At 42.0% G+C, this 26695-nt stretch overlaps 1 protein-coding gene across 1 annotated transcript; it reads left to right on the top strand.

Annotated features, from left to right (window-relative positions):
* The first annotated feature begins 7799 nt into the window (after positions 1-7799).
* On the top strand, positions 7800-8465 carry LOC145049597 (uncharacterized). Its single transcript, XM_078997982.1, has one exon. The coding sequence runs from the start codon at positions 7800-7802 to the stop codon at positions 8463-8465; it is 666 nt and encodes a 221-aa protein (XP_078854108.1).
* The last annotated feature ends 18230 nt before the right edge of the window (positions 8466-26695 follow it).

The raw sequence follows: 26695 nt of genomic DNA, 5'->3' as shown, positions 1-26695 counted from the left end.
CAACTCTGTCGTTTTGAGCACCACTTCGGTGCTCCCAATGACTCGCTGACCGACCTCGCCCCAACAAATCGGGGTCCTACACTTCCTCCCATAGAGCATCTCGAAGGGAGGCCGATCAATACTCGCATGGTAACTGTTGTTATACAAAAATTCTGCTAACGGAAGATACGTATCCCAACTGCCACTGAAGTCTAGAACACATGTCCGCAGCATGTCTTCGAGAGTCTGAATCATCCTCTCGCTCTGCCCGTCCGTTTGAGGATCGAAAGCGGTGTTGAAATGGAGACGAGTACCCATCTCGTCGTGAAACTGCTCCTAGAATCTAAAGGTAAAACGGACATCTCGGTCTAACACCACTAAAACAGGCACTCAATGCCGTGCCACCACCTCTCTCATGTAAATATCGGCTAGCTTTTCGGCCGATATACTCTCCTCGATCGGTATGAAATGAGCACTCGTCGTCAACCGATCCACTATAACCCATATGGAATCCACCCCACGCGTGGTCCTGGGAAGCTTAGTGATGAAATCCATGGTGATATCCTCCCATTTCCACACTGGAATGTCTAGCGGCTGCATCTTTCCATGAGGCCTCTGGTGCTCTGCATTGACCTTCCTGCAGGTCAGGCATCTTTCTACGTACCAGGCGACATCCTGCTTCATGCAGGGCCACCAATAGTCGGGTCGAAGATCTCTATACATCTTCGTTGCCCCTGGATGGATGGAAAACCGAGACTTATGAGCCTCATCCATCAACACTTGTCGTACTCCACCCCAGTACGGCACCCAAACTCTCCCATGAAGGGTTAAAAATCCTCTACTATCATAGTCAAAAGAAGCTACTCGGCCCACGATCCTCTCACACTTCTGCCTCTCCTCCTTGAGGCCCTCCACCTGTGCCTCCTTGATTTGCTCCAATAATGGAGTAATCACCGTCATCCTCAAACAAATATCTCTGATCGGGGCCACTACTGCCTTGTGGCTCAGGGCGTCGGCCACTACGTTGGCCTTCCCAAGGTGATAAAGGATCTCACAGTCATAATCCTTCAACACATCTAGCCATCGTCTCTGCCTCATGTTCAGATTCGGCTGATCCATGAGGTACCTCAAGCTCTTGTGATCCGTGTAAATGGTACACCGGAACCCATAGAGGTAATGTCTCCAAATCTTGAGAGCAAACACCACTACTCCCAACTCCAAATCATGCGTAGGATAGTTAGCCTCGTGGGGCTTCAACTGTCTCGAGGCGTAAGCTATCACACGGCCTCGCTGCATCAGCACTGCTCCCATACTTGTGATCGAGGCGTCACAGTAGACTACGAAATCCTCTACTCCCTCTGGCAGGGTAAGGATCAGTGCCTCGCACAATCTCTGCCTGAGGGTCTCAAATGCTACCTGCTGCTCAGGCCCCCAACGAAACGCCACCGACTTCTTGGTCAGTCCAGTGAGCGGTACTGTTATCTTAGAGAAATCCTGGATGAATCTCCTGTAATAACCTGCCAAGCCTAGGAAGCTCTGAATCTCGAATGGAGACTTCGGGACCTCCCACTGCATTACGGCCTCTATCTTGGCCGGATCTACCAAAATACCCTTCTGGTTGACGAGGTGACCGAGGAACTGCACCTCGCGCAACCAAAACTCGCACTTGGAGAACTTCGCAAAAATCCGCTCCCTCCTCAAAACTTCTAGCACCTCTCTTAGGTGTTCCTCATGTTGCCCCTGAGTCTTGGAATACACCAAGATGTCATCTATGAATACTATCACAGACCGATCTAGCATCGGACTGCATACGCGATTCATGAGATCCATGAACGCGGCTGGAGCGTTGGTGAGCTCGAACGGCATCACCACAAACTCATAATGACCATACCTAGTCCTGAAAGCAGTCTTCTGCATATCCTCGCCTCTGACCCGCATCTGGTGATATCCGGAGCGTAAATCGATCTTGGAGAACCAAGATGCCCCCTGAAGCCGATCAAACAAATCATTTATCCTCGGAAGTGTGTAACGGTTCTTCACCGTTACCTTATTCAGCTCTCGATAATCTATACACATACGGTGCGACCCGTCCTTTTTCTTCAAAAACAAAATCGGTGCACCCCAGGGTGAACTGCTCGGCCTGATAAAACCTTTGTCTAACAGCTCTTGCAGCTGCATAGACAACTCCTGCATCTCTGGGGGTGCCAACCGATACGGTGCCTTCGCTATCGGAGCCGCACCAGGAATTAGGTCGATTCCGAACTCGACCTACCTCTCAGGAGGTATTCCCAGCAAATCCTCTGGAAATACATCCAGGTAGTCTCGCACTGATAGCTTCATTTTATTTACTTCTTTTTATAGTTTTTTTTAGCGCATTCCATTTGCATTTTAGTTAATTTCCATGCATATTTTCCTTTTTGTTATTTTTATGACCATTGTGGGTACTTTCTAGTTTCTTGAGCATTATTGCAGATTTTAAGGAAACTAGAGGAGCAGGAGTGTGCGGGATCTTTTGGATGGCGTTTGGACTTGAAGAGCAATGGGGATATCATGCTTGATAGCTTTGGAGGTGATCCACGGAATAGGCTTGTCGATTGCTTGAAGGCGCAGAAGTGTTGAACTTTAAATTTGAAAGGGCGCGAGAGAATTCTTGAGTGTGCAAGATCGATGTTTAAGAGTTTGCTGCAGTTTTGAGTGATGTGGAAAGACAAATTGGGCTTTAATTGAAGAAATATTGAAGAAAAATTGGCTAGGAGCTGATTGGATTCGAACTGGGCCAATGGATTAGCTGTGGGGGCTTAAGACTTGAAGAAGCCCAAAATACCCGTCAGAGCCCGCGGCTCGCGTAAGATTCCCCGTGGCCTGTGTGGACTTTTGACAAGGGCAATTTCGGGATTTTGCTAAGAGCTCTATATTGGGAAGGTGGGTGTGCCTCTTTAGCCTTATCTTGAAGGTCCGAGTTTGACTTGTTCTCTCTGGAGTTTGGAGTGCTTTTGAAGGCCAAGAACACCTCAAGAACATCTTGATTTCACCTCTTGATTATTGTAAAATGTTTGGTACAATTTTCTCTAACTTTGTTTCTTTGAGTTTAGCCATGCTTGGCTAAACTAATCTTGGTTGACTTTTTGTTGAATCCTTTGAATTTTTGTTGAATATTGAAGAATACATGAACTTGTTCTTAAATCTTTATGGAAATGTTTTGTGTTTTATCATATTATCACTACTAGTATGTTTTCATTCATGAGTTTAAATGTGTTTGTGGTGATTAGTTGGCTAATTTCTTGATTAAGTAAAGGATCCTCAAATTAGCAAGCAACAAATGATTTTTGTGTTGTTTTTGCTTCACACAATCATAAAAACATTTCCTCCAACATGGTGGTGAAAGCATTTGACTCCTCTTGGATTTGGTGACTTTTTGGTTATTAATGCTAGTTGACTTTCAGTAATTACATGCTATTTGGAATTAGTGACTTTGACTAAGGAAATTGTTATGAGCTTCTCTAGCCATTTCAACAATTAAGAAAAGTCTAGGTAATCTCAAGCTCCTTGGATTACTATAGCCAGATTAAGGATTTAAATCAAAGTATTGCACCATTGGATTCTAATGATATGTTCATCAAAAGTCAAAGTGAGGAAACTTTAAGTCAACCATCTTTCCCATATTGATTCTACATCAAACCCTTATTTTCGTTGAAATTGTCTATTTAAATTATAGTTAATTCTAGTTTGTTTCAAGTATTTCAAAACACCAAAACCCCCCATTTTTTTTCTATTGTTATTTTACAAGTATTTTTACAAAGAGATTTTTCATAGAGTTATAAATTGAACCAATCTCTATGGATTCGATCCCTTTACCACTATACACTATTTTAGTGTGTAATATTTAGGGTTATTATTTGTGTTGGCCTCGACAACCACCAAATTTTTGGCGCCGTTGTTGGGGATTGGTTTATTTTTAATCAATTTGTTTCTCTATGCCCAGATCTTAGCGTACAGGTGACTTGATTTACAATCCAGAAATCGAAAAAGAAGCAAGACGTTTGGCGAAGGAAAAGCGAATTGAAGGTGGTCAAACTTCTAATCCTCACGGGGATCCGGAGGTTGAAACCGCTTCATTAAGTGATATAGAACCCAATTCTAGTCCCGACCCTCGCCAAGAAATTCCCGAAACACCACCCCTACAACAAAATCCACCCATTATTGAACCAATTGCAATGGCGGACGGAGGAGAAGTTCCCGAAAGAACTTTGAAGCAAATGATGGAGACCGATGTTACACAAACTCCAACCGGTATCAATTACCCGGTTTTAGAAGGAGGCTCGGAGCTGAAGTCAAGTTTAGTCCATCACCTACCAACTTTTCATGGATTGGAGAATGCAGACCCTCATAAGCATTTGAAGATGTTCCACATTATTTGCACTAGCATGAAGCCACAAGGGTCAACTATAACGCCCGTAGATCAGGGCTACTCAATTTAGAGACAATAAGCGTCAAAAATAACTTTTGATAGAAGATTATTTAGAATGAATAATCTTAACTAAGTTGTAGTATATGTTACAAGGATTCCGTACATATAAAGAACGTCGAAATCTGAGTTATAACGAAGAAGTTATGACCTGTCGAAGTTTCGCGACAAAACCGGCACGACGCAGCGCTACGTAAAAAGTGAATTTATGTTAGAGCGATATTTAGCCTTAACGATCTAAACGAAAGTTGTAGAATACGTTAAACCGTGAGCGTGCATAAAAAGAATGTCTAAATCTGACTTCGTATGAGGAAGGTATGATTTTTCTAAGTTTCGACTTAGTGGTATGCAGCCCGAATAAGCGATTTGAGATCGAGCGGTTTTTAGCCGAAACAATCTAAACAAGAATCGAAGATCTCGTTAATAGTAGTAAAACGATAAAAAGATAGGCGAAAACGAATGTCAGACGAAGAAGTTATGAATTTCTAACGGAGTTTTCCTGTCCCGGCCTACTAAAAATAATATAATAAAAATAAATTCAAAATTAGCCAACGGAGCCTAAATGAAAGTTGTAGATCATAGTCTCACCTACGCGTGGATATAAATAACGTCGAAAACGGAGCTCGTATGCGAAAGTTACGCAATTTTGAAGTTTAGTATGTCGGTGTACGCTAAGCGTAATGGAGTACGCCCAGCGTACCCATATGCATGAACTGAAATGGGCCACGTCGACCTGACCCAAAACACGAGTACCCGGGATCGTAAGCGATGACGTATCTGGCCTGATCCGAAGCGTACGCCCAGTGTACTCCGAAATTATGCCCAGCGTAATCTCAGATCCAGCACCCTATAAATAGAATGCGAGGGCAGCCGATTCCTTTGCTCATTTTCTCTTCTCTCTCTCTCCCGTTTTGCATCATTTTGCGTGCAAGAAATATACCGAAGCCCCGGTATCATTCCCGAGACCCGAAGCGAGTCCCGAAGCCCCGAAGATCCCGAGAAGTGAAATTTCCAAGCCAAAGCTCTGCCCGCGAAGAGCCCGGTTTTTGTGAAGATCTTCCAGATCTACCGAAGAATACTACTTTTACAAGTCATAGTGCTGTCCAAGCATCGTCTAATCAAGTGAGTGTGTAGTTACTTTCTTCTAACACATAAATATGAAGTATTTGCTATGAAATACGTGCTATGTGTTTATATATTATTTGTCTATTTGAGATGGGCATGGAATTGATGTTTTATACAAGTGTTAAATGATTTCAAATGTGTAAGTATTTATATCTACGAAAATGTTGGGTAGAACTTGGGTAGATGGGATAGTTGGTGACTATGGAGTTAGTGCCTATTGTATAAACCTTGGCTACGATGTGACTTCGTGCCTATTTGATGAACCTTGGCGACTATGGAGTTAGCGCACGTTGAGTAAACCTTGGCGACTATGGAGTTAGCGCTTGTTGAGTAAACTTTGGCGACTATGGAGTTAGCGCTTGTTAAGTGAACCTTGGTGACTATGGAGTTAGCGCCTGATAGCTATGGATTTAGTACCTGATAAATAAACTTTGGCAGCAATGGATTCTGTGCCAATTCCTTAGGTAAATCCTTAGGAATAAATGAATGAAGGATAGTTGGTTCTTAGGGTAAAACCTTAAGAAGATAATGGGGATGGGTAATTGGGTTGATTGTTTGCTGATTAAATATAATAATTATATTATTGTGGGTTGAAAACCCTATATGCTCACCAGGCTCCCACGCCTGACCCACTCAGTTTTCTTTGCATTACAGGTAATGGCACAAGAGTATAAGTTGGTGGACTTGACGAGATATTTTGGATTATAGATCAGTAGTTATAAATAACTGTTGTAAGGTTTATTTTATATTGTTTATGCTTTTGGTCTGTATCGAACATGACATCCCAAGGTTTTATTATTTAATGAAAATACATTCTCTTTGAGAAATGTTTGGATAAATGGTTATCATATTTTTGTTTTTGGGAACAAATTCCGCAACAGTTTTCTTTAAACGATTACTCTTATTTTAAAAATAAAGCATAAACAAATCGGTCTTTTATGGCCATGAAATTGGGGATGTCACATCAACCGATGACCAAATCAAGCTAAGGGCATTCCCCTTTTCATTGGCCGATAGAGCAAAAGATTTGTTATTCTATCTTCCACCGGGGTCGATCAACTCATGGACCGACATGGCAAGAGCTTTCCTTGATAAATTATATCCCGCCTCAAGAGTCTCAAGTCTTATAAATGAGATTTGTGGAATCCGCCACGGTCAAAATGAGACTTTCCATGATTATTGGGAGAGGTTCAACAACTTGTGTTATAGTTGCCCACAACACCAAATTCCGGAAGAACTCCTCATTCAACACTTCTATGAGGGATTGTTGCCAATGGAGAGAAGACTAGTTGATGCCTCAAGTGGTGGAGATGTCTTTAGTAAAACCCCACAACAAACAAGACAACTTTTCAACACCATAGCCGCAAATTCACAACATTTTGGCCATCGCCAAGACATGAAGAGAGACACACAACACAAAGTCAATGAAGTGGGAACATCGAATCTTGAGTCTCAAATAAAAGATCTAACATCCGTCGTCCAAAAGCTAGCCATGGGACAAACTCCACAAGTGATGGTTTGTGGATTATGTGCAACAATGGGACATCCTACGGATATGTGTCCCATCCTTCAAGAAGATGCGGAACATGTGAATGCCACGGGAGAGTTCCAAAACTACCACAACAAACCATCTGGTTACCAAAATGCATATAATTCAAGTTGGAAGCCAAATCCCAAAATGAGCTACAACCCAAGACCGTTGCCTCAAAATGCATTGGTTAGACTGTCCTATCCACCACCACAACCTCAATACCAACATCAACAACCACACTATCAACCCAAACCGCACCCTCCACATCATCATCAACAACCTCCTCAATCTCAACCAAGTAGCTCCGGAATGTCTCTTGAAGACATTGTCAAATCTCTAGCCACTAGTACCCAACAATTCCAAAAAGAGACAAGGACTAGTATCTCCAACCTTGAAGCACAAATGGGAGATATAGTTACATCTATAAGCAAGTTGGAATCTCGTGGTAAACTCCCTTCTCAAACCAAAAAGAACCCAAATGTCAATGTGGTGACCTTGAGAAGTGGCAAACAAGCCGGAGAAAGTAGTTCAAAGAAGAAGCCAAGGGAAGAAGAGGAAGAAATAGAGATCATTCCCATTGAAGAACCTATAGTCAAGAACGATGCACAATTCGGAGTTCCAAAGAAGACTACCCCTCTAGTAACACCAATAGCCACTCAACCACCGTTCCCCTCCCGACTTGTAGCTTCAAAGAAGAATATGGAGGAGAAAGAGATTTTGGACACCTTCCGAAAGGTGGAAGTAAACATCCCTCTGCTTGATGCGATCAAGCAAATTCTGAGATATGCAAAGTTCTTGAAAGAACTTTGCACCAACAAGAGGAAGTTGAAGGAAAATGAGAAAATTTTGATGAATGAAAACGCATCCGCGGTTTTACAAAGGAAACTTCCACCCAAATGCAAAGATCCCAGAATGTTCACGGTTCCTTGCAAGATTGGAGATGTCACTTTTAGTAGTGATATGCTTGATCTTGGTGCCTCTATCAATGTCATGCCCTATTCGGTGTATGAATCATTGAATGTTGGACCCTTAAGTGAAACCGGTATCATAATCTCTCTTGCGGATAAATCAAGTGTCTTTCCTAGAGGTGTTTTGGAAGATGTCCTAGTGCAAGTGAACCAATTGGTCTTCTCGGCGGATTTCTATGTGATTGATCTAGATGAGCAAGTGTCCTCCAAATCGGCTCTAATCTTACTTGGGAGACCGTTGTTGAAGACGGCTAGGACGAAGATCGATGTGTATGCGGGAAGTTTGACAATGGAGTTTGATGGTGAAACAATAAGTTTTAATATTTATGATGCCATGAGATATCCTAGTGATGTTTCATCTTTGTACTTTGTTGATGTTGTCGAGCCAATTACTTAAGAATTGTTTGAGTTATCTAACGGTGATATGTTAGAGATGATCTTAAGCAAAGGATTTGGTTGTGGGAAGCTAGCCGAGCAATTAAAACTTTATTCTTTGGATCCGGAAGTTGAGAAGTTGGTAAATAAAATGGAGATGAAGAAATCCACAAGATTAGATGTCAAGCAAATTGAATTGCCCCCAACTCATACAAAATTGCCCCCATCCCTTGTTCAACCACCCGAATTGGAATTGAAGGTCTTACCTCAACACTTGAAGTATGCCTATTTGGGAAAGAATGAAACCCTTTCGGTTATCATTTCAACTCACTTAACCAAATTTGAAGAAGAACAACTTGTCAAGGTGTTGAAGGAGCATAAAGAAGCCATGGGTTGGACGATTGCGGATATCAAGGGATTGAGTCCCTCCACTTGCATGCATAAGATCTTAATGGAGGATGAATGCAAGCCGGGCCGGGACGCACAAAGAAGGTTGAATCCGCCAATGATGGAAGTGGTCAAGAAAGAGATTTTGAAGCTCCTAGATGCAGGGATGATCTATCCAGTCTCGGATAGCAAGTGGGTGAGCCCGGTGCAAGTCATTCCAAAGAAGACGGGAATCACGGGGATCGAAAACAACAAAGGTATGATGGTCCCCGCCCGTGTGCAAAACGGGTGGAGAGTATGTATTGACTACCGCAAACTCAATGAAAGCACACGAAAAGATCATTTTCCATTGCCTTTCATCGACCAAATGTTAGAAAGTTTGGCAGGGAAATCCCATTATTGTTGTCTAGACAGGTATTCCGGTTTTCACCAAATCCCGGTGGCACCGGAAGACCAAGAAAAGACGACATTTACATGTGCATTTGGTACTTTTGCATACCGGAGAATGCCATTTGGATTGTGTAACGCCCCTGCCACTTTCCAACGTCGTATGGTTAGTATCTTTTCGGAATACGTTGAAAACATAATTGAGGTTTTTATGGACGATTTCACGGTATATGGCAACTCCTTTCAAGAGTGTTTGACCAATCTCACCAAAATTTTAAAAAGATGCATTGAAACAAATTTGGTTCTAAATTTTGAAAAATGTCATTTCATGGTGAGTCAAGGTCTCATTTTGGGTCACATTGTGTCTAAAAAAGGAATTGAGATAGATAAGGCCAAAATTGATGTTATCCAAAGCTTACCTTACCCGACTTGTGTTCGGGAAGTTCGTTCTTTTTTGGGCCATGCAGGTTTCTACCGAAGGTTCATCAAGGATTTTTCAAAGATAATAAGACCAATGTGCCAACTCTTGCAAAAGGAGGTTGATTTCGAGTTCAATAAGGCGTGCAAAGAAGCTTTTGACAAGCTCAAAGAGTTGCTTACATCCGCTCCCATCATGCAAGCACCAAATTGGGATCTCCCCTTTGAGATCATGTGTGATGCAAGCAACTATGCGATAGGCGTCGTTTTGGGTCAAAAGAATGGGAGGGCCTCCCACGTGATCTATTATGCATCAAGGACACTAGACAATGTTCAAAGCAACTACTCTACCACGGAGAAGGAGCTATTGGCCATAGTGTTTGCTTTGGAGAAGTTTCGGCAATATCTACTTGGCACCAAAGTCATAGTGTATTCAGATCATGCGGCTCTCAAGTACTTGATGACAAAGAAAGATGCAAAGCCGAGACTCATCCGGTGGATCCTACTGTTACAAGAATTTGACTTGGAAATCCGGGACAAGAGCGTATGCGAGAACCTCGTGGCCGATCATCTAAGCCGGATCACTTCAAATGAAACTCCTCTCCCGCTGTGGGACGAGTTTCCGGATGAGCATCTCTTTTCCCTTACTCAATCTATTCCTTGGTATGCGGATCTCGTTAACTATTTGGTCACAAAAAGGTATCCCGACACATTCACACGTGCTCAAAAAGACAAGCTCAAAAGTGATGCAAAATACTATGTGTGGGATGAGCCTTATTTGTGGAAACATTGTCCCGATCAAATCATTAGGCGATGTGTACCCCAACAAGAGCATCAATCTATTTTGCAATTCTGTCATGAATTTTCTTGTGGGGGACACTTCGGACCTAGCCGAACCTTGAGAAAGGTTCTTGAATGTGGACTATTTTGGCCAACCATGTCACGCGACTGCTACTTGTTTTGCAAAAGTTTTGAACGGTGTCAAATGACGGGAAACATTTCGCAAAAGAACCAAATGCCCCAAAATCCAATCCTTGTTTGTGAAATTTTTGACGTATGGGGGATTGATTTCATGGGCCCATTTCTTGTTTCGTTTGGCAACGTTTACATCTTGCTCGCAGTTGACTATGTTTCTAAGTGGGTTGAGGCCAAAGCCACAAGATCGGATGATGCCAAAACAGTTATCGAGTTTTTAAAATCTAATGTGTTTGTGAGATTTGGTGTGCCTAGGCCTTTGATTAGTGATTGAGGGACGCACTTTTGCAACAAAATGATGGAAGCTTTATTGAAAAAGTACAACGTGACCCATTGTGTCTCTACCGCCTACCACCCTCAAACGAATGGTCAAGCGGAGGTCTCGAATCGTGAAGTGAAGTCTATTTTAGAGAAAACGGTGAATCCGACAAGGAAGGATTGGAGTTTGAGACTAGACGATGCCTTATGGGCCTATCGGACCGCTTATAAGACCCCGATAGGAATGTCGCCCTTCAGATTGGTTTTTGGAAAACCATGTCATCTTCCCGTCGACTTAGAGCACCGCGCATTTTGGGCGGTCAAGCAATGCAATTTCAACATTGACGACGCGGGAAGGCATAGCAAACTTCAACTCCAAGAGCTAGAAGAATTGAGAAACGACTCCTATGAAAACGCAAGGATTTACAAGGAGAAAACGAAGCTCTTCCACGACAAGTCCATCACCTGGAAGCATTTTGAACCGGGGCATAGGGTCCTACTATACCATTCGCGATTGAAGTTATTTCCAGGCAAGCTAAGGTCAAGATGGATTGGACCTTTTGTCGTGATAAGGACCTTTGACCATGGGGCGGTAGAAATTCAAAGCGAAAAGACGGGACAAATTTTCAAAGTCAATGGGCATCGGTTGAAGCCATTCTATGAAGGTTTCAGTGCTAATGCTCTTGAAATCATCCACTTGGATGTCCCGATGTGTTGAAGCAAGCCAAGAAGAACGTCTCGCTAAAGACGTTAAAGAAGGGCATTTTTGGAAAAGCAATGTGCTTTCGCCATTTTTCAAATTCAAATAAATCATTTTGAAAAGCGTTTTTTTTTGGGATTCAAATAAATTTTTGAAAGGTTTCACCAATCGTTCCCCGTTTTACTCCAAATTTTGTCAAAATTTTGATATCGGGCCTTAAGGGGATCGTTTTGGCTTAAAAATCAAGTTTTTTTGAAAAATCTCATTTTTGATGTGCATGCATACCCGCGGCCCGCGTAAGATGCATGAAGGATTACCCGCGGCCCACGTAGGTCAAAAGATCCAATTGTCATTCAGTACCCGCGGCCCGAGCCCAACCCGTGTGTGGGATCAGAGAGCAACATTTCATCTCGAGTAAGTAGACGCAGCCAGCCCGCGGCCCGAGTCCAGCCCGCGTAGGACAAAGCTCAAACTTCATTCAGTACCCACGGCCAGCCCGCAGCCCGCGCCTGACCCGTGTGGATTTTCGAAGCACTTGGAAAAAATTTTCGAGCAAATCAGTTCCCGCGGCCCGAGTGCCACCCGCACAGATGCCTTTCTTATTCGTTGTTGGACAGGTCCATTTTTGGGGACTAGACGCGGCCAGCACGCGGCCCGCGCCCAGCCCGCATGTTGGTCGCTTGACTGTTTCGTTGGAGCTGTTGACTGCCTTAACTTTTGTTGACCATGGGGTTTAATGAGTTGACCAAACATTGACCGGGTTTGACCTTCCTTGACCAAGGATTAAACACCTCCTGCCTTCTTCTTCCTCATTCAAACTCTACAAATTCCTCCATTCTCTCTCTAGAAGCTCAAGAACACTAAACCCACTTCTCACAAAAATCTATTTTCCTGGAGTTCTACCGGTCGGAATCTCGTGAAACCACCGCCATTCTCCTCCATTTTTCATCCTCTACAAACCCCACCCAAATTCCGGTCCCATCTGTGGCCGGAATTCCGGGCACCACCGCCACCCACCACCACCTTCTTTCGCGTTTTCTAGCCAACTCCGGCCACCATTGGAGATTCCAAGCACGGGGTTTTGTTTCTCTCATTAAGGGCTTTCTAACCATACCAATCTTTCCGCAAAAACTCACGAAAAATTTCCGTCTAATTCCGGGTGCTGCCACTCTAGTCGCCGGAAAGTCATCTTGAAGCTTGTTTGTGGGGTTGTTTTAGCGATTAAAGCGTCAAATACGGAGCAAAATTGCAATCTTGGGGTGTTTCTTGACGAAATCTTTTTGGTGGCACTAGTTCATCCCGGGTCTAAGAAATTGGGTAATCTCATTCCTTTAACTTGATAGTTTACATCCCAATTTCCCATTTGTTGTTGGTATTGTGTGCCTTTGTTGTGGCTTAAAAGTTATTATTGGTAAAATTTTGTCCCGATAAAATGTCTAAACGTGCAAAAACGGGGACGGGAGCAACTTCCTCTAAAGGAGGGTCGAAGGGAAAATCCAAGGATCCCCCGTTTCGTTTGTTGAATCGCGAGGACCATAAAACTTATGATTTTCTCGTTTCAAATAAGCGTCAAGTCAAGTCAACGAAATTCCTCCATAGGGAATCTTTTGCTAGTCTTGGGGTGCTCGATGGAGTCCAAGCGTTGTTTAACAACATCGGGTGGGGTCAATTCCTCTATAACCACGCCGCCACCTATGTTGAACCTACCTTGGAATTTCTTGCCACATTCAATCCCGAGGAGGAAGCCCAAACCGTCACCTTCCAAATACTCGGTGAGAGACGATCCCTACCGCATCGGGTCGTAAACGCCCTAATGGGCGCACCGACAACCTATATTACCAACAAGACCCATGGCCAGGAAACTTCAATGAGTATCACTTTTGGCAGCAAATTACCAACTAGCCACAATATTCATCGTCTTCGTCAAAGGCCTCCTCCATAATTCACCCATGTTTGCGCCTAGCGCATCGAGTTCTCACATGTACCATTTTCCCCCGCTCCGAAGTGGGACAAATTTCAAAGGCGGAATTATTTTTTCTTTGGTGCATGACTCGTGAGAACGGTCCGTGGCCAGATTTTGCCTCCTTTTTCTTCACCAAATGTTACAACCTCACAACTATGGACAAAGGAGACATTTTCATTGGGGGATTGATCACCCTCATTGCATCTCGGCCACCGCTTCAACTTCATCTCTCTACTCTTCTATTCGAGAAGGCTTCCAGCCCCTCTAGCCTTGACGGCAACGCACTTCGCCGAATGCAACTCATCCGGGATTCTGTCGTCGGTCTCATGTGGATCCTTGACAACCAACCATACCTCATTCTCCCCCATGAGTATATAGGGGGTTTTGAGCCGACCGATCCCGAGCAATGGATCATTCCATCAGACTACCCTCCTCCTGTAGATGATGAGGATGACCAATTTCAGCCGCAACTACAGGGGGGACACGAATTACCACCATATTTCCCCCTATGTTCTTTGAGCAATTCGCCACAATGTTCTCCATGGTGCAGCGCATCGATACCCAAACGCAAGAGAACACCAAGGTCATCCAAGATGCGGTGACCCGTGTTGATCAGCTGGAGCAGTCCTTCTCGTCCACTTCCCGCCAGGTTCAAGATATGTGGGACTACCATTATCGCCACGGGCATTTTCCGCCGCCCGACCCTCCGATTTAGGTCCTTTCAGCCCTTTCCCTAAGCATTGAGGACAATGCTTGTTCTTAAGCTTGGGGTGGGGAATTTCCCTTATCTTTTACTTTTTCATGCATTTTTAACTAGGTTGCATAACATTTTAGTATTAAGCTAATTTTCATTCATTTTATTTATTTATTTAAAATTCCAAAAAGATTTTATTTTCTTCTTTTTCACCTTTTATATTTTTGCATAACATTTAGCTTAAGGCATTAGCATTCATGCATTTTTGTTGTCTGTTTATTCCCACCTCTCTTGGATGCCATGGAACAGGTTCACAGTTATTGTATCATTATTGGTCCAGGATCTTGTTGCCATCTCACCCATCGAACCGGGACCACTAGCTGTAGTTTGGGATTTCATACTTGGGATCAGATGCTGGTAGCTTAAAAGGGTAAGTGATCATGGCCAGGTAGTTTCATGAAAAATTATGCATACAATACTAACAACTGTAGGATATACTATAGCAATGGATGTTCTTAGCCTTGCGGTCACTACCGCCGAGAGGATCACACTTGATCATGTTTGAACCGTTAGGATGAAGCACTAGTGCTTGTCCCCGAGTAGAATCCATATCCGGTCTCTTTACATCACCATATCTTTTTGCGATTTTCTTAGAATTTTAGAGAGTCTTTTAGTCCACATTTGGACATTTTCATCATCTTTGAAAAACCACAAGTTTGAAAACGAGCCTACGTTACATCTTTATGCTCCACACATGGTCATTTTCACACTTAGGCCATTCGGATTATATCATTACCCTTTCAGTTCCACTTACACACCTTTGGGAACCAAATTTTGAGTCAAAGGGTTTTCTTATTAAAAAAAACGATTGTTAATATGTTACCTTCAAGTATGTTATACAAAGAAGAAGAAGAAGAAGAAGAAGAAGAAGAAGAAGAAACATGCAAAATTTTCAGTTGCAACTATCTTAGATAGGTGGCCGGTTCAATTATTGAACAAATTTTCCAACATCTTGGCCACCCGGCGTTTGATATTCATTTGTATAAGTCTGTTTTATTGTATATAGATTGAGTTGTTTTTTTCGCAAATTGGTGATGTTAGAGAGACTGTCGAGTCGGATACTACGGGAGGTTTGGGCCAACACTAAGTGAACCGATTCCTACAACGGTGCCCGAGCGATTAAACCTAGTTACACATGAGAGAAACCGGAAAACGTGAGAACATAGTGTGCACTTAAAGAAGAGCTCCACTCGAGCCCATCCAGTTGCTTTCTCCCTACTACAGATGTTCTTCATTGTATGCATGTTCCATTAAGACTACGACTGACCATCCCTCCTTATTCACCTAGAGGAGTTGTCCTAGCTGTGGTTTATGGTCCCATTGTCATCGGATGAAAAAGTTGTGAGATAGCAGCGAGATCAATTCTAACCATGTTGACTAACGTCGAACAGGTTCCCTGGTTCTATCCATTCTTTTTATTTCTAGGGTAGTTCGTCCCAAGTTCATTTTAGTCTTGTCTTACTTGAGGACAAGTAAGGTTTAAGCTTGGGGTGATTTGATAGCTTCATTTTATTTACATCTTTTTATAGTTTTTTTAGCGCATTCCATTCGCATTTTAGTTAATTTCCATGCATATTTTCCTTTTTGTTATTTTTATGACCATTGCGGGTACTTTCTAGTTTCTTGAGCATTATTGCAGATTTTAAGGAAACTAGAGGAGCGGGAGTGTGCGGGATCTTTTGGATGGCGTTTGGACTTGAAGAGCAATGGGGATATCATGCTTGATAGCTTTGGAGGTGATCCACGGAGTAGGCTTGTCGATTGCTTGAAGGCGCAGAAGTGTTGAACTTTAAATTTGAAAGGGCGCGAGAGAATTCTTGAGTGTGCAAGATCGATGTTTAAGAGTTTGCGGAAGTTTTGAGTGATGTGGAAAGACAAATTGGGCTTTAATTGAAGAAATATTGAAGAAAAATTGGCTAGGAGCTGATTGGATTCGAACTGGGCCAATGGATTAGCTGTGGGGGCTTAAGACTTGAAGAAGCCCAAAATACCCGTCAAAGCCCGCGGCTCGCGTAAGATTCCCCGTGGCCTGTGTGGATTTTTGACAAGGGCAATTTCGGGATTTTGCTAAGAGCTCTATATTGGGAAGGTGGGTGTGCCTCTTTAGCCTTATCTTGAAGGTCCGAGTTTGACTTGTTCTCTCTGGAGTTTGGAGTGCTTTTGAAGGCCAAGAACACCTCAAGAACATCTTGATTTCACCTCTTGATTATTGTAAAATGTTTGGTACAATTTTCTCTAACTTTGTTTCTTTGAGTTTAGCCATGCTTGGCTAAACTAATCTTGGTTGACTTTTTGTTTAATCCTTTGAATTTTTGTTGAATATTGAAGAATACATGAACTTGTTCTTAAATCTTTATGGAAATGTTTTGTGTTTTATCATATTATCACTACTAGTATGTTTTCATTCATGAGTTTAAATGTGTTTGTGGTGATTAGTTGGCTAATTTCTTGATTAAGTAAAGGATCCTCAAATTAGCAAGCAACAAATGATTTTTGTGTTGTTTTTGCTTCACACAATCATAAAAACATTTCCTCCAACATGGTGGTGAAAGCATTTGACTCCTCTTGGATTTGGTGACTTTTTGGTTCTTAATGCTAGTTGACTTTCACTAATTACATGCTATTTGGAATTAGTGATTTTGACTAAGGAAATTGTTATGAGCTTCTCTAGCCATTTCAACAATTAAGAAAAGTCTAGGTAATCTCAAGCTCCTTGGATTACTATAGCCAAATTAAGGATTTAAATCAAAGTATTGCACCATTGGATTCTAATGATATGTTCATCAAAAGTCAAAGTGAGGAAACTTTAAGTCAACCATCTTTCCCATATTGATTCTACATCAAACCCTTATTTTCGTTGAAATTGTCCATTTAAATTATAGTTAATTCTAGTTTGTTTCAAGTATTTCAAAACAGCAAAACCCCCCATTTTATTTTTGTTGTTATTTTACAAGTATTTTTACAAAGAGATTTTTCATAGAGTTATAAATTGAACCAATCTCTGTGGATTCGATCCCTTTACCACTATACACTATTTTAGTGTGTAATATTTAGGTTTATTATTTGTGTTGGCCTCGACAACCACCACGCACCACCGAAACATCGTGAACTGTCGTCTTGCCCTTCTCCCGGGCATCCAAGACATAGGCTACATAACCGGCGCAACCCTGCTGAAAATAGCGCCTCGCTCCTGCCGCTGAGCACAGAACTGGTCCGTGTTGTGGCCTCTCGCCCTGGATCACTAACTCTCCCCCACTGGGAGTGCGAAACCTCACTAATTGCAGCTCACAATCTATCACCGCCCCATTGGGGCTCAGCTAATCCATGCCTACGATGACCTTATTCCCTCGTAGGGGAATAGGGACCAAATCCACTAGAAACTGCTCGTCGAATAACTGTAGAGAACACCCTCTGTGTACCCTTGCAACCCAAACGGTCCTATCAGCTGTTATCTCGACCTCAAGGGGACAATTTAGCTCCCCTGGAGCTCTGCTAAACCTCTTGCTAAATGCAAGAGAGACGAATGACCGGGTAGCCCCCGAATCAAACAACATTGTAGTTGAAATGCCGTTCACTGAGAACGACCCTATACCAAACATACACCCATAAGAAAATAAACAATAAAAAGGTGCAGAGATAAAAGAGAATCACATACCCATCACCACATCAGGAGTTGCCTTCGCCTCCTCTGCTGTCAGCTGGAAAGCCCTACTTTTTACCACTGGCGTCTCAGCTCGGCCCTGACATCCATCTGTAATCCTCAAAGTAGCAGGGGCAGGTGCTGACACCTTATTTGCGGCCGCTAAACTCGGACACTGGGACTTTTTATGTCCCCTCTGGTTGCACTGAAATCAAATCAGATCTGACGCTGCAATGGCGGTGGCGGTGGCGCATTTAAAGCAGTCGGAACTCCCTGCCTTGCACACCCCGTCGTGCAATCTCCCACACTTACCACATCGACTGTGGCTTTGCTGACTCCTGGATCTATGATCAGAAACCTTGGGCTTTTTGCCCGAACCCCCTGGAACCGAAGCCGCCTCCGGCTTCCTCTTCCTCTCCAACTCAAGGTCAATCTCTCGCTCCCAAGCTCTAGAAATCATGTCATCCATCGTTTTTTACAGCTGGACCGTTTCACAAACTGGCGGATATAACTCCGCAGCATCTCATGATAACGGGCCTTCTTCATTTCCTCATCAGTTGCGTACTGAGAAGTGCCCTTTCCCTGAACTTGGCGGTAATTTCCGCCACTGTCTCTGTGGTCTGGGTCAAATCCTGAAACTCACGAGCTAACTACTGCACCTCAATAACCGGTGCAAACTCGGCTCTGAATCTGGTAGAAAAGTCTGCCCAAGTCATGGCGTCCAAAGCTGTGTCATTCCCGATGGGATGACCAACCTCCTCCCACCAATCCCGTGCCCTGTCCTTCAGAAGACAAGACGCCAATCTGACATTGTCCCCCTCGGGACACCTGCTCGAGCAGAAAGCGTTGGCCACGTCCGCCAACCATCTAGTACTCGCTATGGGGTCTCGCGCCCCATGGTAGTCTGGAGCTCCACATGCCCGGAACTCCCTGAAATTAAGCGTGCGCGACCCCATCATGGCCGCCACCTCAGCACGAAAGGTGCCTAGCTTCTCCTCTATCAACTCTAGTATACCCTCCTTGATCGAACCAAAGATCACTGGAATCTACTCAAGAATGATACGAGTGACTTCTGAAGTGAAGAGCTCTCTGGTCTGCTCATCCAACTGTTCGGCTCCTGAGCCTGATCCCGATCCTTCTCCGACACCTGAACTGCCGCCTGCTGGTCTAGAGCGTAAAACCATCATTCTGAAAACACATTACGATAAATGTCAGAAACACTGATATATCTCAAGGGATCACTACTACTACAAACCCTCCGGTCTCATCTCAGCCTTCCTTGATTCGAGTATAGATACTCTACGTCCAGTAGTATGGGCCCCTACTACCGTCCACATATATCCGTACTTTCCTCAAGGACTGCCTCGACTCCACCCGACCACTACTATTGATGTTGATCTCTACTACACTCATCCTAGGCTTGCCCTAGGGAAATATCTGGCTCAACCCTTATCAGTCCTCAGCTGCTGAAGGCCTCCTTGTGATGCCAATTAGTCATTACATGAATACCATCACATGTGACGAGGCTCAGATAATCCTTCGAGTACAGAACTCGTCCCCGCAACGGTTAGACTCAAACAAGAGCTGCGCAGCAGGGCCAAATCCAACACTCTGAGATTATTCAACCCTGTTCTTATGTGTTGTGACGCATTCACCTAACTGCTAACTCCCATCACTCAGAGTCCCACAAAGCACAAAGCAAGTAGCATTCGGACACGGAAACTACTCAAACAATTCTATCCTCGTAATGAGGAACTGTACTAGCATACAATGCTAAGCTCGTGCTATAAGGCATAACCTAAACAGGCTATCCTACTACTATCTACTTGATGCTAACATGCAATTCTCATAAAGCTGGAATACACAAAGTAGACACATAAGGCATCCTCCTAGATCCTTAGTCCTATACTAGCATACTGTTCTAATGAAACAATTAATCATAATATAAACTTGTATGGGTAATTTGGGAGTACTTACTTGAGCTCGGCTGATCGCATGCACCACACCCCTTTTTCTTTATCAAAACTCTTTTCTTTCTAAGTTCTTATCAAAAATGCTTTTCTTTTGAAAACCCTTTTTCCATTTTCCTTAGTTTGAGTTCAGATGCACCCGAGAGTGTACCCGAATCCCTCAAACCAACGCTCTGATACCAACTTGTAACGTCCCAAAAATACGGCCCAAAAATTTTTTGTTTTATAATATTAGAATTGTGATACTGAAAACCATACTGATAAACATATTTCATAAATCATAAAACATAATAAAGTGTATCATATCAAACTGTATCAAACATGTGAAAATGTCCAATCAAACTCCCAGGAAAAGAAACTGCCGAAGTTGTGGTGTGTGCGATGCTATCAATCCGAGCTCTTCCCTTTTCTTGCGGAAGTACCTGAAACCAAAACTGAAACTGTAAGCACGAAGCTTAGTGAGCTCTCCCAAACTACCACATACCATACAATACATATAAATCACATACTGGGCCTTGCCCACTGCATCAGACCGAGGTCTGGAAGCTACATCAGACCGAAGTCCGGAACTAACTGCATCAGACCGAAGTCTGGGAACAACTGAGCATAGCATAGCATAAACACATATCACTAGCATATAAACATACCAACCAGCATAAACACATATACTGCATACTGCATCAGGCCGTAGCCTGGAACACATAACACATAAATCCTGTTTGAGCCACGAAGGCATCAAACACACTAACTGCTACATCAGACTGAAGCCGGAAACTACTGCTAACTAGTCGGGTCGGCATTGTGGCCGTAGACCCGTTCCTACTGGAAGGAAACTCACCTCGTGCACTGGCTGCTAAGTGAACTGCTCTGGAAACTGTCTGCTACTGCTCCGGTACTTCCCCGGCTACAATTTCCATAAATACACTCAATTAATTACTGATAACTGTACTGAGGGTAAAATGACTATTTTACCCCTGGTCAAAGTCAACTTCCGGTTGACCGGACTCGCCAAGTCAGGGCGCAGACTCGCTGAGTCCTTCCTTTACTGACTCTAATTTTTACTCACCGAGTCCCTCTTTCACTCTCTGACTCACTCCGAACTCTCGACTCAAAGAAAGATGGGGACTCGCGACTTGACTCACCAAGTCCAAAGAACTACTCGCCGAGTCTGAAGAACTACTCGCCGAGTTCTATCGTGCAGACTCCATATACTGCTTTTGAATCCGCTCTATGGTTCCCAACTTGTAGATCTGAATTCTTGGACCCATTTGAACACGTAAAGTTGCTAACTTTACGTGTAACTACGAAGGAATGAAGCCATTGATCTTTGACACACTTTATTCGGGAAAACTCATCCAACTCGTCGAGTTCTAAGGCAAACTTCATTGGACTCGCCGTGTTGTTCTTCCAACTCGCTGAGTCAACGGCTATCTTCATACAACTCGCCGAGTCAGCTTTGGGACTCGCCGAGTTCTTTCAGTCCTTTTTCCATATAGCTCCGATCTGAGCCATGCAACTGATTCCAATCACGGATCTGAACTTCTAGGGTATGCTTTTCACGTAAAGTTGCTAACTTTACGTGCATGCATGCCTTTAAAGGCTTCATATGGCCAAAATAAGCTCTTAATGGGGTTCTAGGCTCAATAGGGACTTCAATCACAACCACAACCAAAACTTTATACTTCTAGCATGCCATGAGTGTCCAGATCTGAAGTATAACCCGGCCTTAAGGCCTAATCATGGAGAATTTGGGGTTTTAGAGCTTAGAACCCACAAATTAGGGACAACATAGATCTATATGAACAATAGCTAAGGCATAGAATTTAATACCAGAAAAGATGACCAATAGAGTGTGTATTCCGGATTTACTTCCTCTTCCTTGGATTCTCCAACTTCCACCTTCTCCTTCTTACTCCAAAGATGCCTTCACAAGCAATAAACACACACACACACTCACTAAGAACGGCTAGGGTTTTGTTAGCAGATGCTCTGGGGTGAAAAGGGATGAGTTTGGGCACATAAGGGAGTTTAAATAGGTCCAAAACCCTGAAATTAGGGTTTCTTCCAGACAGGCAAACTCGCCGAGTCCAACGTATGGACTCACCGAGTAGCCGGCAAAATGCGCGCACTCATCCCGTCTCTACTCGGCGATTCGGGCAACGGACTCGCCGAGTTCTTCCTCAAAAATGGAAAGACTTATTTAAATACATACCGGGAATGAGGCGTTACAATTTAACCTAGTAATTTTGAAAAAAAAATGTTTTAAATTACACCTTTTAGGTTTTATAGTTTAAATTTGAAAATATAAGTTTTAGTTTTGAAATTTAAATAGTTAAACCCTAATATTTTGAAAATGTTTCAACATTTATCCTCAAGTTTTGGAATTTAAAATTTAATTGAAAGGTATTAATTTTGAAATATTAAATTTTACAACCCTAATATTTTGAAAAGTTCAAATTACACCCTTATGGATTTTATTAAATTAATTAAGTGTTTAATTAAAAGAGAGAATTAATAAATTCATAATAATATGGTTTAAGTTTAATCAAATTAAAAGTATAATTTATTAATAGATTAAACCACTTAGTATTTTAAATGTATAAAATACACCAGTATACTATATAAAATTAAAAGTTTAATATTTTATATGTATAAGTGAAAGGTTAGTCTTACCGTTAGTAAACCTCATTCATGAAGCTGGTAACTAAGGAGTGTTTAAGGAAGCGACCTGTAAAATGACTGCTGAGAACCCAAAAAAGTTCAGAACCGAAGAACAACTTTTTTTTAAAAATATTTACATTAAGAGCATTTTGGAGAAATCCAACATTATATTATATTAATCAAACTTTTTCATTCAATTAGTTTTCATTCGTCGTCGTACCATCATCGAACCGATAACAGACTGTCTTTGGATCACCACCGGACAAACACCAAATCCATTGGCATTTTTCTAGTTGTATGCACAATTTGATAGAACATATATTGTAGCTTCCATTTCTTTGGTAATACTCATTTCATTTTTACAGCCAAATATAGAAAAATTAATAATAAAAAAATTGTCTTGACAAATTTAATTTTCTCTCTTTTAAATTGTATGCTTTTAAAAAAATGTATCGTTTATAAGATATGTTCGCTATTTAAATTACCATATGCACAGTTTAATAGATATATTAATTTATTAATACCCGGATTAATATATTCATGCATACATACATTCATATTTTAACACAAAATTTATATAATATATACAATTTAATACAATCAATTTTTAGTTTAATACATAAATTCACAACATAATACAATCCATTATACATTAATTCACATATTTAAATAAGTCAAACCCAAACTCTACCATCACCATCAATAACCACACATCGTCATAAACTACATTTATCACTTCCGTAACCATCATTCCTTCCAAATCATATCTGTATATAAATCATGGATCAATATATTAAATACTATATTCACAATTTAATAAACCAATTAATTTACTAATCAAGATTTTAATGCAAAACAATTATAAAACTAATACTACATCTGTCCCATATTTATTGTCCACTTTTGATTTTAGAAGTCTTTATTCTTTAACTTTGACCTTAAATATTTTTATTTATGTTATATATTACTTGATGAAACTTATAACAATCAAAATACATTTAAACCACAATCCATTCATATATTTTGCATCAAGTATTATATATCAAAAATAAAAATATTTAAGGTCAAAGTTGAAGAATAAAGACTTTAAAAATCACAAGTGGACAATAAATATGGGACGGAGGGAGTATATTCTTACAAATTTATCAACACAAAAATAAATATATTCACAAAAAAATTAATACAAACATTCATACATAAATGAATCATATTTTAACACAGAATTCATAAAAAATTCACAACTTAATATATTTAATTCACAGCTTAAAACAGTCAATTCACAATTTATAACACAAAATTCACAACTTAATATAATATATTTACTATTTAATACACAAAATATATAGTCACAACCTTATTTTCAACTTAAGACTTACATTTATACTTTCAGATCTATATACACTAGTGTTTTTTTTTTAAGTTTATTTACATAAATATTAAAAGTTTAAATTTTACGTACTTTAATGAAATTAGATAAAATCACATGTGTATAAAGCTTATTTCATCTCATATTACATAAGCAAACAAAAAATTCATGTAGCACCCGGTTCCTGGTATGTATTTCATTCAAGTATTATTCATTTTTGGCCTAGGACTCGGCGAGTTGATGGCCCAACTCGTCGAGTAAGAGCGACTTGGACCCGAAAGTTTAATGACCTACTCGACGAGTCAGCGTCCAGAATCGACAAGTAGGCACTGTCTGGACAAAACCCTAATCTAAGGGATTGCACCCTATTTAAGCATCTCATTTGGCCTCCCTTCGTCCCTAATGCTTTCAGGACTCTCCATATCAAACCCTAATCGTTTGTGTAAATATCTAAGGCCTTTGTGGTGGTTTTTGGTGATTTTGGAACATAAGAAGGAAGAGAAAGGCTTGAGGAAGCCAGAGGAGTTCGAGTTTGTGCACCCTCTACAGTTCTTTAGAGGTATAAAGCTGATACCTTTCTCTTTCGTGTTTTAGATCCCTTTTTGGGGTGATTTAGGGATTTTAGGAGCCATTCTTGGTGACCAGTCATGAGTGCAAGCATTGTTGGGGGCTAATACTTCAGATCCAACGTCTTTAAGGGGTTATAAGGTAGAAAGGGACTGATTTTGGAGCCTTAGAGAGCCTCATGCATCTTAAGAGTCTCATTTAGGTCCATTTGAGCTCATAGTCCCATGCATGCACGTAAAGTTTGTAACTTTACGTGCTAGATCGATCCTAGAAGCGTAGATCTATCTTTTGGTCAAGTGTTTTACATCAGAAATCGAGAAATGAGACTTGGTCATTCTCGACGCGGCGAGTCGTTCTTGGGACTCGGCGATTCCATGGCTTGACTTCCCTTTTCTGTTATGGTTCGAAGGAACCCAGTGAGTGTTAGAGTGGTTTTAGAGGGTCCGGGGGAGTGACCCAACGCATTGGACGTAGACATAGACCTGGAAATCGTAGGACTCAGCAAGTGTATGAGCAGACTCGGCAAGTCCAAGGCAATATCCCAACTTTCAAAGATGAATTCGACGAGTTCTTAATACAACTCGGCGAGTCAAGGACAGGACTTGTTCATAGGATGGGGATGAACTCGACGAGTTGTTCATACAACTCGGCGAGTCGGATCAAAGTCCATTCGAGGTTGTTTTAGAAGGACAACTCGTCGATTCGTTGCTAAACTCGACGAGTAGAAGCATGAAGAAGGTCAGATGAAAGGATAGGGACTCGACGAGTTGGCGGCCCAACTCGGTGAGTCAGGTCAACTGGAAGTTGACTTTGACATTGACTTGGTCAGGGGTAAAATAGTCATTTTACCCTAAGAGTAGTTATCAGTGTCTGATTAAGTGTTTTATGGATCTATAGCCGGAGGATCACCGGAGCAGCAGTCAGACATATGTCGATCAGCTTTTCAGCAGTCAGCCTTACGAGGTGAGTTACCTTCCAGTAGAAGTGGATCTAAGGCACCAATGCCGACCCACCAGTAGGAGTCGTATGTTAGATGATTGTCTTTGTGATATTCATCTAGGTTTGCTGCTACCTAATATGTTATGTGCTAGTATGATATGATGTTATATGCTAGTAGTAGTAGGGGAGATAGTCCCCAAGATTTTCGGTCGATAGGGCCGAAGGGGGTAGTCATACCCAGTCATGCTAGAAAGAATATGATTATGTGTTGCATGTTATGTGATAGTAGTAGTAGAGGGGTGAAATAGTCCTTAGTATCTGGTCGAGAGGACCGAAGGGGTAGGTCGGGCACCCAGATATGTTTGACAGTATATGTATGTTATGTGATTGTATGGTATGCGGTACGATGGGGGAACTTACTAAGCTTCGTGCTTACAGTTTTCTGTTGTGTTTCAGGTACCTCTTCAACGAAGGGGAAGGAGCTGACGCGGTAGCTGCACATCATACACACACACATTGGATAGAATTGCTTGAGCTTGTTTCCTTTTTGTCTGAATGTCGTTTGCTTTGTGCTTTGTGGGACTCTGAGTGATGGGAGTTAGCTATTAGATGGGTACGTTAGGTCACATGCAATCAGGTTTGAATAACCTCAGAGTTTCGGATTTGACCCTATTGCGTAGCTCTTGTTTGAGTCCTAACCGTTGTATGGATGAGTCCCTTGCTCGAAGGATTATCTGAGCCTCGTGGCATGTGATTGTATCCATATGGTGGCTAATTGGTGTTGCAAAGAGGCCTTCAACAGCTGAGAACTGGTTTGGGTGGAGTTAGAGGTACCCTAGGGCAAGCCTAGGATGATAATAGCATAGATTAGTAATAGTAGAAGGGACTTGGTAGAGTCGAGGCAGTTCTTGAGGAAAGTACGGATAGATGTGGAAGGTAGTATGGGCTCGTACTACTGAAATCAGAGGATCCGTACTTGAGTCGAGGAAGGCTGAGACGAGACCAGGAAACTTGTAGTAGATGTTATCCCTCTAGATATATCAGTATTTCTGACGGTTGTCGTTGTGTGTTTTCAGAATGGTGGTACTACGCCCTAGACTAGCAGTTGGCAGTTCAGGAGAGGGATCAGGTTCGGGTTCGGGCTTCGAGCCAATGGACGAGAGGTTACGCGAGTTTATCGCGTCGAAGATCACTAGAGGCATCCTTAATGCGACCTCGGTTATCTTTGGGTTGATCAAGGAAGGGATAGTAGAGCTGATAGAGGAGCG

The sequence above is a fragment of the Lactuca serriola genome, chromosome 5 (genome assembly GCF_051521515.1).
Source record: "Lactuca serriola cultivar US96UC23 chromosome 5, Lser_US96UC23_V15, whole genome shotgun sequence".
Classification (NCBI taxonomy): Eukaryota; Viridiplantae; Streptophyta; class Magnoliopsida; order Asterales; family Asteraceae; genus Lactuca; species Lactuca serriola.
This window is presented reverse-complemented; position numbering and strand designations above follow the sequence as displayed.

Coding starts and splice junctions, on each gene's coding strand:
- LOC145049597 (XM_078997982.1), top strand. CDS start 7,800: ATGGAGGAGAAAGAGATTTTGGACACCTTCCGAAAGGTGGAAGTAAAC.